This window comes from Elephas maximus, chromosome 8 (genome assembly GCF_024166365.1).
Source record: "Elephas maximus indicus isolate mEleMax1 chromosome 8, mEleMax1 primary haplotype, whole genome shotgun sequence".
Taxonomy (NCBI): domain Eukaryota; kingdom Metazoa; phylum Chordata; class Mammalia; order Proboscidea; family Elephantidae; genus Elephas; species Elephas maximus.
The window spans coordinates 47,457,985-47,476,261 of NC_064826.1; the positions used below are offsets into that span (position 1 = coordinate 47,457,985).

At 36.2% G+C, this 18,277-nt stretch overlaps 1 protein-coding gene across 1 annotated transcript in view; it reads left to right on the top strand.

The window, feature by feature from the left end:
• Positions 1-7,345, top strand: part of RSBN1L (round spermatid basic protein 1 like) — a 71,490-nt gene extending 64,145 nt beyond the window's left edge. Inside the window, exons 7-8 of the mRNA XM_049894297.1 lie at positions 3,323-3,431; positions 3,518-7,345. Of these exons, the coding sequence (XP_049750254.1) occupies positions 3,323-3,431; positions 3,518-4,147 (739 nt within the window). The 3' untranslated portion in view covers positions 4,148-7,345. The remainder of the gene's footprint in view (positions 1-3,322; positions 3,432-3,517) is intronic.
• The last annotated feature ends 10,932 nt before the right edge of the window (positions 7,346-18,277 follow it).

Here is an 18,277-nt window from a genome sequence, read left to right on the forward strand (position 1 = left end):
CCAGACTAGAGATGCCAACATAGTCTCATGTGTCTACTTGATTCAAGAAGCTCGTTCTTCACCAGTATCATTTTCCATCCCATATTCCAGTCCAATCCCTGTCTGAAGAGTTGGCTTTGGGAATGGTTCCTGTCTTGGGCTAACAGAAGGTCTGGGCACCATGGCCTCCGGGGTCCTTCTAGTCCCAGTCTGACCATTAAGTCTGGTCTTTTTACGAGAATTCGGGGCCTGCGTCCTACTACTCTCCTGCTCCCTCAGGGGTTCTCTGCTGTGTTCCCTGTCAGGGCAGTCATCGGTTGTGGCCAGGCACCATCTAGTTCTTCTGGTCTCAGGCTGATGTAGTCTCTGGTTTATGTGCTCCTTTCTGTCTCTTAGGCTCATGATTACCTTGTGTCTTTGGTGTTCATTTTTCTTTGCTCCAGGTGGGTTGAGACCAACTGATGCATCTTAGATGGCTGCTTGTGAGCATTTAAGACCCCCAGACACCACTCTCCAAAGTGGGATGCAGAATGTTTTCTTAGATTTTATTATGCTAGTTGACTTAGATATCCTCTGAAACCATGGTCCCCAAACCCCCAACCCTGTTACACTGGCCTTCGAAGCGTTCAGTTTATTCAGGAGACCTCTTTGCTTTTGGTTTAGTCCAGTTGTGTTGACCTCTTCTGTATCATACCAAAGATTTATATTGTTTTAATTATTATTCAGTTCAGAATATTTCGAATTTCCCTTTTGATTTCTTTTTTAACCCATTGGTTATTTAGAAGAGTGTTGTTTAATTTCCAATATTTTGAGAATTTTTTCCAGATTTTTTTTAACTTAATTCTCTTGTGGTTAGAGAACATACTCTGTATGATTTCAGTCCTTTTTAATTTGCTTTATGAATCATCTTGATGAATGTTCTTTGTGCACTGAAAAGAATATACACTCTGCTCTTGGTGGGTATCCACCACTACCCGTAGTTGCCATTGAGTTGATTCCTAAGCATGGTGACCCCTTGTGTGGAACTATGCTTCATTAGATTTTCAATGGCTAATTTTTTAGATTGCCAGGCCTTTCTTCTGTGGCATCTCTGGGTGGACTCAATCCTCCAAACTTTTGGTTACCAGTCAAGCATGTTAACCATTTGTACCACCTAGGGACTGCATTGTTGGGTATAACCTACTGCCATCAAGTCAGTTCCAACTCATGGCAATCCCATGTGTGTCAGAGTAGAACTGTACTCTGTAGGGTTTTCAATGGCTGTGTTCTTATGGAAGTAGATCACCAGGGCCTTTCTTCTGCGGTGCCACTGGGTAGATTTGAATAGCCAACTTTTGGATTAGTAGTTCAGTACAAATGATTTGTGGAACCTGTAAATGCCAGTTAGAGAAATTTCATTGATAGTGTGGTTCACATCTTCTGTATTCTTACTGATTTCTGTCTTACTTGTTAATCTCCAAATTTAATCCTGAATTTGTCTGTTTCTCTTTTCAGTTTTGCTAGTTTTTGTCCCATGTATTCTTTTTCTTCTGTAACAACTTTTGAGCCATAGTTCATACGATTCACCCACTTAAAGTGTACAATTCAGTGGTCTTTACTGTATTTACAGAGTTTGTGCAGCCATCACCACTGTCAATTATAGAAAGAAACTTTGTACCCTTTGGCTATTACCACCATGTGCCCCAGCCCTAAAACTATAAATCTACTTTTTGTATCTCTATAATTTGTCTGTTTTGGATGTTTCATATAAATGGAATTATATATGTGATCTCTTGGGATTGGCTATTTTCACGGTTGTTCCATGCATTTTGAGGCTCTGTTAATAGAATCTGCTTGTTACATATTTTCCCGTTCTTTTTCTTTTAACCTATTTGTATGTCTATATTATTGTTTCATGTAGAAATCATATAGTTTGGTCTTGCTTTTTCTATCCAGTGTGACAGCTTTTTTAGTTGTTGTATTTAGACCATTTACAGTCAATTTAATTATCAGTAAGTTTGGATTTAAATTTACCATCTTGCCTTTTCCCACTGGCTTCTTCTGTTCTTTGTTGCTTTTTCCTTCTTATTTTTTTCAGGATTCCATTTTACCTCCACTATTTGTTTTATTTGCTTACTAGTATGCCTCTGAGTTTTATTTATTTAGTTGGCTGGCTCCAAACTTACCACAGTCTACCATCAAATAATAAGCCTCTTCATGTAATGTGTAAGAACTGTTGAACAGTATACTTCCATTTAATCCCTTCCACCTTTCTGTTTTTTTTTAACCTTTCTGGCCTTTGTCATACATATTACCTTACCTTTAAACCCTACAGTTTCTTGGGGAAAGTTGCTTTAAACAATTATCTTTTAAAAAGATTAAAAAATGAGAATAAAATATTTTTCATATTTCATATTAACTGTCATTAGTGCTCTGCATTCCTTTGTGTAGATCCATAGGCAGTCTCTCAGCTTTTCTTTGTCTGAAAATGTTTTTACTTCGTGCTTTTGAAGGATATTTTTGGTGGGTATTGAATTCTAGATTGATTTTTTTCATTCAATATTTTAAAAATATTTCATTCCCTTCTGGCTTGTATTGTTTCTGATGAAAAGTCTGTAATAATAATTATCTGTCTTCCCCTGTATATAATGTAATACATGATTTTTAGATTATTTTCTTTTTCAGTAGTTTTTATAAATTTTGTTTTATTATTTGCATTGGTGTGGTGCTCTTTGTGTTTATGTTGCTTGGGATTTTATTCTGAAATCCATTTTTGAGCATCTTCTATAAAAATATATTTGTATAATCATGATTAATTGAACAGTTTGGGAATTTTTAAGAATTGTATTTAAAAACACTATTAATCCCAGCAGATGTCAGCATTTTATTATGTTGGTACTTTCCTAATGAATGCTTCTTAACTTATTAAGAGTTATTAGGGGTTTTATGTGCCAGTGCAGTTACATGTATCTTCTATTGAAGATACATATCAATAGGAAAGTATTCACTTTTCCCCTCATGTTTACCTCTAATTTTTATGGAATATTTTCAACTTTAACAGTTAATTTTTGGAAATATTGACCTTAACTTTAAACCAAAACATTTAGCTTTCTTTATTTGCATAATTTACCAATTCAAATCATCTTAGTTTTCAAAATCTGATAATAAATAGCTATAATAAATGGTGAGTTGTTTTTGATCTGTGTTTATGGTATCATTGCTTTGTTTATGTAAAATGATATTTCAGTTTTAATTTACCTTTTTTAAAACAGTACTTTAGTTTTGACCATAAACTGTTTTTGTTTTTAATATGGACTTAGAGAGAAACATAAATGGCAGGTTCTTATCTCATTTTCCATTTTAGGCCTGATCAACCCCGAATAACCAAAGATGTAATTTGTTTTCATGCTGAAGATTTCTTAGAAGTAGTTCAACGAATGCAGTTAGATTTACATGAACCTCCACTGTCCCAGGTATATTTTAAATGGCTATGTTTTGTCATTAGTTTAATTTTTATTGTGGAAAATACTTATTTGTATTCCTTGTTTTCTTCTTTTAGTGTGTCCAGTGGGTTGATGATGCAAAACTTAATCAACTGAGGCGGGAAGGCATCCGCTATGCCAGGATTCAGCTGTATGATAATGACATTTATTTTATTCCGAGGAATGTTGTGCATCAGTTCAAGACAGTTTCAGCTGTATGCAGCTTAGCATGGCATGTTCGTCTTAAGTTATATCACTCAGAGGACGACACTTCTCAGAATACAGCTGATCATGAAACAAGCACCTCCTCAGATGCTACGTCATCAGTCCTTGGACCTCACACTGACAACGTGATTTGTGCTGTTAGCAAAACCTCCTTGGATTCTGTTTTTTCAGACAAACTTCATTCTAAATATGAATTACAGAGAATTAAACATGAACCTATTGCATCTGTAAGAATCAAGGAAGAACCCGTGAATGTTAGTATTTCTGAAAAGACTAGAGCATCTAATAATATGGATAGCAAGAATATTAAAGGAAAATTGGATCATGTTCATTTTACAGACGTGGACTCTAAATTTGAAAACAGCAACAAAGATTTAAAGGAAGAATTGTGCGCTGGAAGTCGTATAAGTCTAGTTGATACACGGCAACATAGTTCAACCCATTTAAATCAAGATAGAAAAGATGATGACATTTTGTGCTAAATTTGTACATACCACTTAAAATTCTTTTTTTTTTTTTTTTAAAGTTAATAATGTAATAAAGATTCATGAATTCTGAAAGCAAGCCAAGGACTTGCTCTCAAGTCTGTTACAAAAAAATAGTTTATGTAGCTTTGTAACATTCCTCAGTGCCTGTCCATAACTGTGAAGTATCAAAGCACTTAGGGCCAGATGCACTGTAAACATTGCAGGTTTAAACATAGCCTTTAGATCATTTGAGTTGTAGGTTTTAGAATAGAGCTGACATTAACATATATATACATATATATACACACATATATATATATTTTGTAATATGAGCCAGAATTCTTTGACAGTTTAAGGCTTTTCCATAGAATTTATTTATACCAATTTTTTTTTTTTTTTTTAATTTTAAATGTGTCAGCACTGTAGTGTAAATAGCTTTTTAAAAATCTTTTTAGTGTGATTTATACTGAAACGTGAGCCACTTAATAAAGGTTCATAACAAATATGTTTTCTGTTGGGTCTGCAAAAAGACAAACTGACAATTCAGTTAAATCATTTATTTGAAATATGTTGTTTATCTCTGCTGGTGTGTCCCTTTAGAGTGGTAATGGAGTGCAAATGTAAGTATTCAAATGTAGTGAATATTTAAATTTCCCACACTGTGCAAGCATTTTTAAAAATGAAGATTCAGTTATGAAAGCATATGTATGTGTGCGTGTGTATGTATGGGAATGTATATATGTATATCATATTTTGCATAATTTCTGAAGTTACTGAATAAGATGAATATGTGAAAATTCTTAGCCCTACTCCCTGGAACACATTTTAAAATATTTATGTTAAACATTAAGAAAACGGTTTAGGTAATAGAAACAATTTTAGAAAGTTAGGAGAAACAAGGTCTGTTACTGATATCTAACCCTTCTAACTAGTGAAATTGTGTGGCCAGATTACATAGCCCTAAAATTTTTCTTGTAGTGAATAGAATGATAAAAATTGGAGAAATTTGCTTACTGATCAGCGCTTGCATTGCACTTAATTATAACAGAGTAAAAGTCTTTAGTTACAAAAAGTTTAATTGGGAATGATTAAGATCTTTTACATTTTCATGTAAAATGGAAGGAAAATTTGGCAAATACAAAGTTGTAAAATAACAGCAATACCTCAGCTGCCATATACAGAGATAAAAGTGACAAAGTAAGATGTAGTAACTCACCTTTCTCAGGACCCCCCCCCCCCCCCCCGCAAAGCAAACAACTTGGAGTACTTCCTTTTCAAAAAGAAGCTCTACAATATAAAATTGAGGCAGGAAATGGGATTGCTAGTGCCTAGCTAAAGATAATGAGCGAAACAGATGTCTGTAATGATGAACTTTTGCATTAATTTAGACTTCTTCCACTACTGCAATTAAAAGATAAATGTCTTTGATGTATGCTTTAATGCAAGAAACTCCATACATTGTGAATCTGTTTTATCTGTCTTTGGTGTTATTTTGGGTTCATACTTTGGTCGATGACTTTTATCTGGGGTTCTTTGTGCTGCCTTTTAGGCTAATGTTGCTATCCCCATTTCAGTGGTCTGTGCTCTAGCCTCATTTGTGGTACCCATCAAAATTACTCATCTTTCTGGTTAGGGAGAAGTCACTTAGAAGGTTTTTCACCAGAACAAAAAAAAATTAACTGCAGCAACGATGACAGTTTTAAGCTCCCAGGTTAATAAAAAGGTAGGCAAATATTGTAGGAAATCTGGATGCTTCGTAGGAAATTAATATAAGTTCAACATAGGAAATTTTATGGGCTACGAAAGGTATAAATCATGTTAATGTAAATATGGGTTTAATTTTTTTTATATGTCACTGTCTTATCCTCCCCACCTGTTCAGTCTTCTATTAGCTAAATTTATAGATATGCCCTACTTTTTTGGGAGACAAAAGTTTATAACAAATCAGTATTTGGAAGTAGAGAATGTGTTTAAAATGTTTGTTTTTAATTGAAAGTGACATATTTAGTTTTGCTTTTAGTTTTCCAGTAGCATATACATAAATGCATGAGATCATACTGTAATGTCTTAAGGTACCCCTCCAAAATACGTGAGCCTTACACTTAAAGGAAGGCATATCTAAAACAATCAGAATGATTGCTTTTAGGTATAGTTTCATATATAATCTATACATAAACTTCTCCATAATTTGAAATTTTGTTTTTTAAAATGCATACATCTCTTTGGAGGTGAACTATGAATCATGGGCTTAGATTTCAAGATACAGCTTTGTTATTGCCTTGAATGCTTACTTTCCTTGTTTTATGGGTTATAATTTTAAAACCCTCTTCTATGTAATCTGAGAACTTGTTGACTACCTTTGTTACACACAAATAATTTCTATTTTAATACTGCATTATATTAATGGTTTTCTAGTTAGTACATTCCAGTTCTTTATCTGAACACAGCAAATTTTTTACTTTCATTTTCAATTTCTTAGACCAGAACACTAAAGAACATTTTCTGACATGGCCATATAAAATATAGAATCAATTGTCATGTAAATTATTAAATTCATATATAGAACTTTGGAAAAAAACTAAGGTACCTTAGTGGTGTCTGCTATAATACTTTTTTTTTTTTTAATTGCTTTTGTTCATGCCCTTTTAGCAAAGTAACATATATTCCGTACTCAGGTTAGCTGGTTAGCTAGCAAATGAATTAAGTATTTGTGATATTTAGTTGAAAACTTTACTAAAGCCATATTCATTATCTTTGTTGTCACTAAGGCTATTGGCCTTAAAGATTAGGTTGATTTAGCATAACACTGTGTGTGTGTGTGTGTGTGTGTGTGTATGTATCTGTATGTAAGTTAGTTTGTTGGAAAAATATGTTTGTGTCCATATACATTCATTTTTAATCCACTCTATAACTTTTGGGAGGATTGTGGAGGGTAGGAAAGATTTTATTTCTTGGATTTTATGTTTAAGGTATTTTATTAGTGCTTCTGAGTGCAAAACAGTTTTTTTTTTCCCAATAGTTATGAAAGGTAAGATCATTTTTGTAAATAATAAATTAGCACTGTTTTTGGTAAATTTGCATTCGTTTATTTTTGGGACAAGTTCATTGTCATGTAAAGCAAATATCTCAAAATTCATTTTACATTTAACAAAGGTGCAAGATTTGTTTTTGAGAGGAATTTTCCTTGTCTTCCACCTTTCAATAAATACTAAAATTGACAACCATAATCTTTTTACCTTTGTTTTGTAATTATTTCCTTACATTTAACATTTTGTTTTAATCTCGTCATCTTTAAAATAAGTTCTTGTTTTTCTGTCTTCATCAGAAACTCTAAGATCTTGAAAATGATTCCAATCTGAAGATCTTTTTTTTCTTCTTCTTAAAAACTAATTATCAAAAATTTACTCACACCAACTGGGAGAAAGAATATTGACGATTGCCATAAAGAAGGTTAAACTACTTAGGGATGGGTGCTGTGATGGCATGGTAAAAGTCATGCCCCCTGTTTCTGCTAGACATAACTATTTTTTTCCAAAGAGGGGAGGACAAAAGTGCTATTCTTTTAAAAATACTTTCAGGCTGTTAAAAAGCGACAATGTGTTTTAGATCTTCAGAGCGGTTGAATAGCTCTTAATCTTTCCCCCACTTGATACAATTAGTTTGATATGTAAACAAAATTTTCTGGTTTTAGAATGAACTCTATTCTCTGAGTTATATTTGATATGTTTGGCCTTGACCGTACACTTCATATAAGATAATTAAGAGGACAACTTGGGGGAGCTATAAATCCCTTTAGTTTCTCTATCCCAGCTTTTCTGTAATCCACTGCATATTGCAGATGGTAGTAATCACTTTTTAGAATGTCAAACACAAGGAGGCTAAAAGCAGAGATGTCTTTCCTATAAGCTTACAATCATCATATGACACATCTTTACTGGGAGAGCAGGGAAAGGAGAAAACATTGCATGTGATTGAGGTTATCTTCAGCTATTCCTGGACTTCATACCCAATCAGGGAGTGTGGTGATCTGAGACCAAACTATGGGCAAGTAGAATTTATGTTAACTGGAAATTAAAATTTACTAGTTGAACATTTCATTACTATAATCTGCCCACCAAGAACTGTACTCTTAAAATACGAGAATTCTGGATCCTTGTACTCATTTTGAAATTTAGAATTTATTCATCTATTTTAAAAATGTTAAATATGCTTTCATATGAAGTTCCTGGCTCTTGTAAAAATGAAGATTATTAAGTGTGCAGACTCAGAGGCAAGTCAAGATAGTAGCAAATACTTTGCTTAATACCATGTTAAAACATTTATTTGGGTGGATAGTTTGACTCACCCTCCCTTATGTTTCTTCTTTTCTTGAAATTTGTTTTTTAGTGAGCCAGATCTTGTGTAAAAAATCTCAAGTCTTCTTTAAAAAACTGTTTTCTTGAGTCTGATTTTTGCTCAGGCTCTTGTTCCATTTCTGTTCTTGACTGACAGAGTTGTTGATTTCTGTCTTGCTTCACTTTTTCATCTTCCATTCCTTTACTTACTACAATTTCATTCTGAGTTGTCCATTTCTGAAGTTTTGTTGTTTATCTCTAGGATTTCTAGTTGTGGTTTTTGTAAGATTTCTAATTATTTTGATGTTTTGTTCTGTATTGTTTTTCTAAATTCTTCTGTTGCTTTGTTTTCCTTGATTATGGCTATGTTTTGGTTGGTTTTATCTGTTTTCCATGATTTTGTCTGCGTTTTCCTTGATCTCTTTCCTAATTTCTTGGAGAGCCCTGAATATTATTCTTTTGGATTCCCTACCAGGTAGTTCCACTGCCTTGTATTTGAAGGTCATCTGATTCTTTTATTTTGGTCATTTGCTAGAGCCATCTTGTCCTGCTTTTTAATGTGTTTTGATATTGTCTGGTGTTTCTGAGGCTTTACGGTTTTATTTATTGACTATATATGTTTTGTCCTGCTTCTTCGTTTTGTTTTGATATGTGTGGGCAGGCGAGCCAGGCGAGCTTTGCTGCTTCACCTTGGCCCGGTGGGCAAGGGCAGCAGCAGATAGGACGAGTGCTGTCTTCTTCCTGATGTCGATCCAGCAAAGTAGGAGCCTTCACAGCCCCTCGCCAGTTAGGTGGGGGTGTTGGATGGGACAGGGAGTGATATGGGCTTGCTTCCCTCTGTTCAACAGCTGGTCAAGTGGTGGGAGGAGAGCATCAGTGCAGCCTGGTGCAGCAGTGGGCCTGAGCGGGGATGCTCTGGCTACAGTGACACATTGAGGGTCACTGGGATAAAGGGCTGGTATATGGGGTGAGTGCTCTATCTCCTGTTGGGAGCTCCATGAATTTGCCTTCCTGTACTCCCTGTCCGGAAACCCTGGTGGCGTAGTGGTTCAGTACTATCGCTGCTAACCAAGAGGTCGGCAGTTTGAATCTGCCAGGCTCCTATGGGGTAGTTCTACTCTGTCCTATAGGGTAGCTATGAGTTGGAATCGACTCGACGGCAGTGGGTTTTGGTTGGTACTCCCTGTCTAGGGTCATTGCTGGCTGTGCTCCAAGATGGCAACACCCTGCCTTTTTAACTGGCAGGGCACCTCCACTTTATATCGCTCCTCTCCCCCTTAATTTGTTACTGGCATCACCATCTCTCTACAGTCATAGTAATCTGATTTCTCTGTCTTTTCCTTTAAGCATGTCCAATTTTGTCATCAAGTTTTCTTGACCTGACCCTAGAAATGTATATAGTCAATCTACTCGTCATTTCACAGTCATAGTAGATGTTTATTTAACCTGGACTCTTAAAAATAGCCTAAAATACTCTAGGCTGTCTGCAGTCTTCTGCACCTGCCATTATTCCCATCTGTTCTTTGTAATCACCAGTTTAACCTTTCTAACACAGATATGACTGTTATTCTTTTGCTTAGAAAATTCCATGGCTCCTCCTTTCCTAAAGTGTAAAGCCAAATCCTTAACCTAGCACTGAAGAACCTTCATAATATGGCTCTTCCTTTCCAGAATTATCTACCACAATCTCTTCCATTTGATGTACCCATTTTTCAACTTTACCAGGTGGTAGTACTTACCATTTCCTCCATGTACTTGTAAACTTTTTTGCCTTTGCTGGGAACATCTCTGTTTTGAGTATAGCACAGTGAAATCGTACTTCAGTTAAGCATCATCTCCTTTGTATAGACTTTACTGATCTCATCTGTCTAATTATACCCTTACTGCAGCAGAATCAATTCTTCTGCCTCCTGGGCCCCTTTGTTTACACCCTTTAACGTATATATTAGTGAAGTACATATTGGACTCCTCTAGCTCAACCATGAGCTAGAAGTTGAAATTTTCTTTTATCACTTTTGTATCTCCATCATCTAACAGAGTATACTTTGTGTTCAATAAACATTCAGAAGAATAAGTTGTATCTTTGTTGGGGGCGAGGAAACCAAATTATGTTAACACTCTGCAGATGTTAACTTCTGCTCCTAGAATTAACATAATAAAAGAATAGAAGAACTGTGTGCCAGTTGGTCACCACTATCCTCTCATGCCTTCCTCACTAATTTTCTTGACTATGTATTCCTCTGTAATTTTGTGCAGAGGATAGGCATCTGGGAGGAGGAAAAAGTTTTATGAGGGGGTCTAGGCAAGGTATGGTACAGGTAGGTGGATATCAAAAACAAGCTTCTTCCTGGTTCACCCTTTTGTCCACTGCTGGCAATTCAAAATCATATCTCAGACTGCTTATTCCTGATATAATTGAATTATAAATTTTTGTAGGGTATAAATGATAGTGGTACTACATTTGCTTTGTGGTATAAGATAGTGGTCAATAGAGTATGATTGGCCGACTTGATTACAGGGCAAGCAAAATGGGAATAAACATTAAAGTATAAGGTTGTTGTTAGGTGCCATTGAGTCGGTTCCAACTAAGAACAACCCTACGTAGCACAGAATGAAACACTGCCCGGTCCTGCACTATCCTTACAATCGTTATGCTTGAGCCCATTGTTGAAGCCACTGTGTCAGTTCATCTCGTTGAGGATTGTCTTCTTTTCTGCTGACCCTATACTTTACCAAGCATGATGTCCTTCACCAGGGACTGATCTGTCCTGACAACATCCCAAAGTATGTGAGACACAGTCTTGCCATCCTTGCTTCTAAGGAGCATTCTGGTTGTAATTCTTCCAAGACAGATTTGTTCGTTCTTTTGGCAGTCCACAGTATATTCAATATTCTTCACCAACACCACAATTCAAAGGCATCAATTCTTTGGTCTTCCTTATTCATTGTCTGGCTTTCACACTCATATGATGTGATTGAAAATACCATGGCTTGGGTCAGGTGCACCTTAGTCTTCAAGGTGACATCTTTGCTTTTCAACACTTTAAAGAGGTCCTGTGCAGCAGGTTTGCCCAATGCAGTGCATCTTTTGATTTCTTGATTGCTGCTTCCATGGGTGTTGATTGTGGATCCAAGTAAAATGAAATCCTTGACTTCAGTCTTTTCTCCATGTATCATAATGTGGCTTATTGGTCCAGTTGTGTGGATTTTTGTTTTCTTTTTGTTGAGGTGCAATCCATACTGAAGGCTGTGGTCTTTGATCTTCATCAGTAAGTGCTTTAAGTCTTCTTCACTTTCAGCAGGCAAGATGGTGTCATCTGCATAATGCAGGTTGTTAATGAGTCTTCTTCCAATCATGATGCCCTGTTCTTCTCGATATAGTCCAGCCTCTTGAATTATTTGCTCAACGTACAGATTGAATAGGTATGGTTAAAGGATAACAACCCTGATGCACACCTTTCCTGATTTTAAAGTGTAAAGTAAATCCCTTTAATAGAAGCTTTTAACACAATATTATTTTTACTTGTTAGTTTCCATGGAGTCAGTTCCAACTCATGGCAACCCCATATGTGTAGAGTAGAACTAACTGCTCCATAGGGTTTTCAAGGAAGCAGATTGCCAGGCTTGTCTTCAGAGGCATCTATGGATGAGTTCAAATTACCAACATTTCAGCGGTAACTCCTTATCTTTACCTAGCATTTAATAACAGCACCTTCCATTGATGGTTTTTTTTTTTTCCTCAGTAGGAGACCTATTTGTGGAAACAGCATTTGGATCCAGACAAGCTCCTTGATTTATTAGTCACCGTCGGATAATTTCATTTCATTCATCTGGGCTTTAGTTTCTCCATTATGAAGATTTTTATTTTTTAGGTTTTTTTTTTTTTTTGGTTCTAACATTCTGTAATTCTTCAATATTTATGTCACAAAGCACAAGCATACCAATAAAAAAAAATTTTTTTTATGGGTTATTTTTGCAGATTCCTTCTTGCAGCATATTTTACGCTATAGATTTGTAGTCTTAAGTATAGAAATATATTCTGCTTTGACCTCACCTGTAAATTCACGCATTCCTTTTGTTTTCCAAGTTCTCTGGACATGACTGTTTCTACCTTAGTGAGTTCTTATCCTTTTCTTCATTTCACTTCTGCAGGTTTGCTTTTACAGTCCATCATTTCAATAGGCCTAAACTCCTTTGGTCTACTGTCCTTTCCTTGTTCCAGTTTGCCAAAATTCCATGCTTAAGTCCAGGCAACATATAATGTCACATTACAGGGGAGATTTATGATCTCTAACCTCACTTGGGCTCTCAACATTGTCTGGCAATCCTGCTGATTTTCTAGTCAACTCACTAGTTTTTGAAACCTCCACTCCCCTCGAAATTCCATTTTTCTACTTCTTTTAAGCTATCAACATACATACCTCTTAAGCTCCTATCGTTTTAGTAGAGTATCCTTTCCATGATCAAAGCCTAGTTCTTTCATTCGGACTTTGGACTCCATTCCATTTACCCATACTGGGAAGCTTACAGAATCCTTTCTTTTTTCACCCTCTCCCTTCCAATAGGAACATTTTTATGCACTTTTCAACATGTTCATATCTCTTCTGGTATATATAAAACTAAAAAGACCTACTTTACATCATCCTTTACCTCTTGCTATATTTTCTCATTTATTTTTCAGTGAGTTTTCTGGTGATCTTCATCTCAACTTCTTTTCATTCTACTGGTTCATATGCTAGTTGCATATTTAGATTTTTTTTGAACATTTTATTGTTTTAGGTGAAAACACAGCAAACTAGATTCCCATTCATACAAATTGTTCTGTGACATTGGTTGCTATCCCCGCAAATGTGTCAGCACTCTCCCCATATCCACCCTGCCTTCCCCTTTCCATCCATCTAGTTTCTCTGCCCCTCCTTGCCTCTCATCTTTGCTTTTGGGCAAATGTTGCCCATTTGGTCTCGTATAGTTGATTGTTCTAAGGAGTACATTCCTCATGGGTGTTATAGGCCAATCTATTTGGCTGCATGGTGACCTCTGGGAGTGGCTTTAGTTCCATATTAAAAGGGTGTCTTAGGGTGATATTCTTGGGGGTTCTTCCAATCTCTGGCAGTCCAGTAAGTGTGGTCTTTTCCATGAATTTGAGTTTTGTTCTACATTTTCATTCCATTTTAACCAGGACCTTCTATTGTGTCCCTGGTCAGAGTGGTCGGTAGTGGTAGCTGGGCCTTATCTTGTTCTGGTCTCAGGCTAGAGGAGGCTGTGGTTCATGTGGGCCATTAGTCCTGTGGATTATTTCCTTGAGTCTTTGGTTTCCTTCACTCTCCTTTGCTCCAGATGGAAGGAGACTAATAGTTGTATCTTTGATGGCCGCTCATAAGCTTTTTTTTTTTTATAATTTTTATTGTGCTTTAAGTGAAAGTTTACAAATTAAGTCAGTCTCTCACATAAAAACTTATATACACCTTGCTGCATGCTCCCACTCTCCTGCTAATGATACAGCTTGCTCCCTCCCTCCACTCTCTCTTTTCGTATCCATTTCGCTAGCTTCTAACCCTCTTTACCCTCTCATCTCCCCTCCAGGCAGGAGATACCAACATAGTCTCAAGTGTCCACCTGATCCAAGAAGCTCACTCCTCACCAGCATCCCTCTCCAACCCATTGTCCAGTCCAATCCATGTCTTAAGAGTTAGCTTCGGGAATGGTTCCTGTCCTAGGCCAACAGAAGGTCTTGGGGCCATGACCACCAGGGTCTTTCTAGTCTCAGTTAGACCATTAAGCACTCATAAGCTTTTAAGATACCAAACACTACTTACCGCACCAGGATGTCGAACATTATCTATATGAATTAATCTATGCCAATTGACCTAGATGTCCCCCAAGACTGGTCCTGAGCCTTCAAACCCAGTAACTCAATCCCACGAGATGTTTGGATATGTCTAGGAAGTTTCCATAATTATGCCTATGTACTCTGTTATATATATGAATATATATGCAGCACATACAAATATGTATATACAAATGCCCACAATTATACCTATAGATGTACACACATGTACTCCTATATGCCCTCTCACACCTATACAGCCTATGTATCTGCCTACATAACAAACCAACTGAAACCCAATGCCGTCGAGTTGATTCCAACTCATAGCAACCCTACAGGACAGAATAGAGCTGCCCCAGAGAGTTTCCAAGGAGCGCCTGGCAAATGCAAACTGCCGACCTTTTGGCTAGCAGCCGTAGCACTTAACCACTATGCCACCAGGGTTTCCTCTACCCACATAACCACTCACAAATTTTTGGTTATTACTGTTGTTGCAGAACTGTGTATGTTATAGCATTTACTGTAGTTGCCCTTTATTCCTGTGTACCTCTTCGTGTATTCTTTTACCTTGGTCACATTATGCTGACTTGCCCCATATTGTGTACTGCCTTTCCCTTCACTAGAATTAACATGCGTCTACTATCTAGTGATTCTCCCTCCCTCTCCTTGGTAACCATCAAAGAATGTTGCTTTCTGTGTGTAAACCTATTGACTTTTTTATAAGTGATACCATATCTTTGTCCTTTTTGATTGACTTATTTCACTCAGCATAATGTCCTCCAGATCATAGTATGTTTCACGGACTCATTATTCTTCTTTTGTGTAGTATTCCACTGTATGTATATACCATATTTTGTTTATCCATTCATCAGTTGATGGGCATTTAGGTTGGTTTCCATCTTTTTTGCTATTGTGAATAATGCTGCAATGAACATGGGTGTGCATCTGTCTATTTTTGTCACTGCTTATTTCTCTAGGAAATACCATCTGCAGGATCATATGGTATTTCTATTTCTAGCTTTTTGAGGAATCTCATCCCATTTTCCATAGTTGTTATACCATTTTACAATCCCACCAGCAGTGTGTAAGAGTTCCTGTCTCCTGAAGACCTCGCCGGCATTTGTTGTTTCCTGTCTTTTTGATCAGTGCCATTTTTTGCAGGGGTGAGATGGTATCTCATTATAGTTTTGATTCATATCCCTCTAATGGCTAATGATCACAAGCATCTTTTTATATGTTTGTTAGCCACCTGAGTGTCTTGTTTGGTGAAGTGTCTGTTCATGTCCTTTGCCCACTTTTTGATTGGATTGTCTTTTTGTTGATGAGTTTTTGAAGTTTTCCATGTATTTTAGAGATTATACCCTTGTCAGATATGTTGTTGCCAAATGTTTTTCCAAGCCTGTAAGTTATCATTATACTCTTTTGCTAAAGTCTTTTGATGAGCTTAACTATTTAATTTTTAGACAATCTCAGTTATGTAGTTTATCTTCTGTTTGTGCATTTTTAGTTATGCTTGATAGTGTATTTATGCCATAAATTAGGACCCCTAGCTTTGTCCCTATGTTATCTTCTAGGAACTTTATAGTTTTAGGCTTAACATTTAGAACTTTGATCCATTTGGGGTTGGTTTTTGTGTATGGTGTGAGGTATGGATCCTATTTCATTTTTCTGCAAATGGATATCCAGTTTTGCCAGCACCATTTGTTAAAGAGACAATCTCTTTCCCATTGAGTGAACGCTGACCCTTTCTTGAAGATCATCTGTCTGCAGATGGATGGATTCACTTCTGGGTTCTCAATTATTTTCCATTGGTCTGTGTGTCTGTCATTGTACCAGTACCAGACTGTTTTGATTACCATAGCTGTATAGTAAGTTCTGTGTTCTTCTTCAATAATGCTTTACCTATTAGGGGCCTCTTTCCCTTCCATATAAAGTTGGAGATAAGCTTTTCCATTTCATTAAAGAATGTTGTTGGGATTTGGTTCAGAATTACATTATATCTATAGATCTACTTTGGATAGTACTGACATTTTCACAGTGTTAAGTCTTCAATCCATAAGCATGGTATGTTTTTCCATTTATGTAGGTCTCTTTTGGTTTCTTGCAGTAGTGTTTTGTGGTTTTCCTTGTATAAAAGTCTCTTACACCCCTGGTCAGATTTATTCCTAAGTATTTTATCCTTTTGGGGGCTATTGTAAATGCTATTATTTTCTTGAATTCCTTTTTGGAATTCTCCTTATTTGTGTAGAGGAATCCAACTGATTTTTGTATGTTGATCTTGTACTACCATGACACTTTGCTGAAACTTTCTATTAGTTCCAGTAATTTTTTCGTGGAATCTCTGGGATTTTCTGTGTATAGGATCATGTCATCTGTGAATAGAGATAGTTTTACTTCTTCTTTACCAATTTGGATGCCCTTTATTTTCCTTTCCAGTCTTATTGCTCTAGCTAGGATTTCCAGTATTGAGTAAGAGAGGTGATAGTGGACATCCTTGTCTCATTCCCATTCAGAAGGGGAATGGTTTTCAGTCTCTCTCCACTGAGAATAATGTTGGCTGTTGGTTTTTATATATGCCCTTAATTTGTGTTGAGGCATTTCCTTTCTATTTTGCTGAGAATTTTTTTTTAAGTCAGGAAAGTGTGTTGGATTTTATCAAATGCCTTTTCTACATCATTTGAGATAATCATGTGATTCTGTTCATCAACCAAGATCAATTCCTCTTTACTTAGCTGTTCTACTGTGAAAAAGCAAAGTGGAAACCAGGTGACCAAATTTATAAGGCTAATAATCATTAATTAAAGCTAAGCTTTAGCCCAAAATGGCTCTCTACTTCTTGTAGCTTTGTGCATTTTTTTTTTTTTTTTTTTTTGGTGTTTAAAAACTCTCCATTGGTGGATTTGTGTTCATATTTTATATGCTGCTGATGCAGCTGTATCTGAACTCTATGTTCATGAAATATTACTGGACAAGTTGCAGACCCCTGCACATCTATTTTCTACTTACCATATTTTCAAGCCTTATAAAACATTATTTCATTTGCAAGTTGCTTTTCCTTAAAAATTTTGATAACAAATCTTTTGCCCAAATTAGATTAAGTTACTTGCCTATGCTGACCTAGGAAATAATGGCTTACTAAGAGCTTTGGATGTTTAAACTTCTTTCTTGGAACAGTGTTAATTCTTTTCAAAAATACCACTAGTAAACATCTCTGTTATTATAAAGGAAGCATCCAATAACTAAAAGAAAACCTAGGAAGGTATTATTCTATTTGTTTTGCCTTTTGCACCTGGGAGCCTAATTTCTATCTTTGTCTTTGATTACTTAATGTTTTAAATATGTTCCAATCATGGACGCACAGGTTAATGGTAACTTATTGTGCTGCTTTCAAGTGTTTAGTGTGGCAGCATGCTAAGTGAAACAGGGAAAGAGTTCTATTTTCTGGAAATCTTTCACATGCTATTAAAATTGATTGATCTTCATGTGTAAAGGTTGGTTATTGTGTTGCCCTTTACCTATAGTTCTATCCATTTCTCTCTCCATTCCTTGAAGGAAAAAACTACTTTGCCTTTCCCCTTAGCACTCTCACACAGAATTTCTGCTTTTGCTTGTTTCATGGTCTAGTTCAGAGGTCAGCAAACTACCAGACATAGGCCATTACAAGCCCACTGCCTATTTTTGTATGGCCTATGTGCTAAGAATTTTTATAGTTTCAATGGTTGAAACAAAAATCGAGAGTAATATTTTGTAACATGTGAAAATTATATGAAATTCACTGTCCATAAAGTTTCATCAAAACATAATCATGATCATTTGTTTACATATTGTCTATGGCTGCTTTCTTGCTACAATGGCTAAGTTGAGTGGTTGCAACAGAGATGACATGGCCTGCAATGTATGAACTGTGTAAACCCTTTACAGAAAAATTCTGCTGACTCCTGGCCTAGCTGATTTTTTGCACATGGTGCAGTCCCTTTTTTTCCT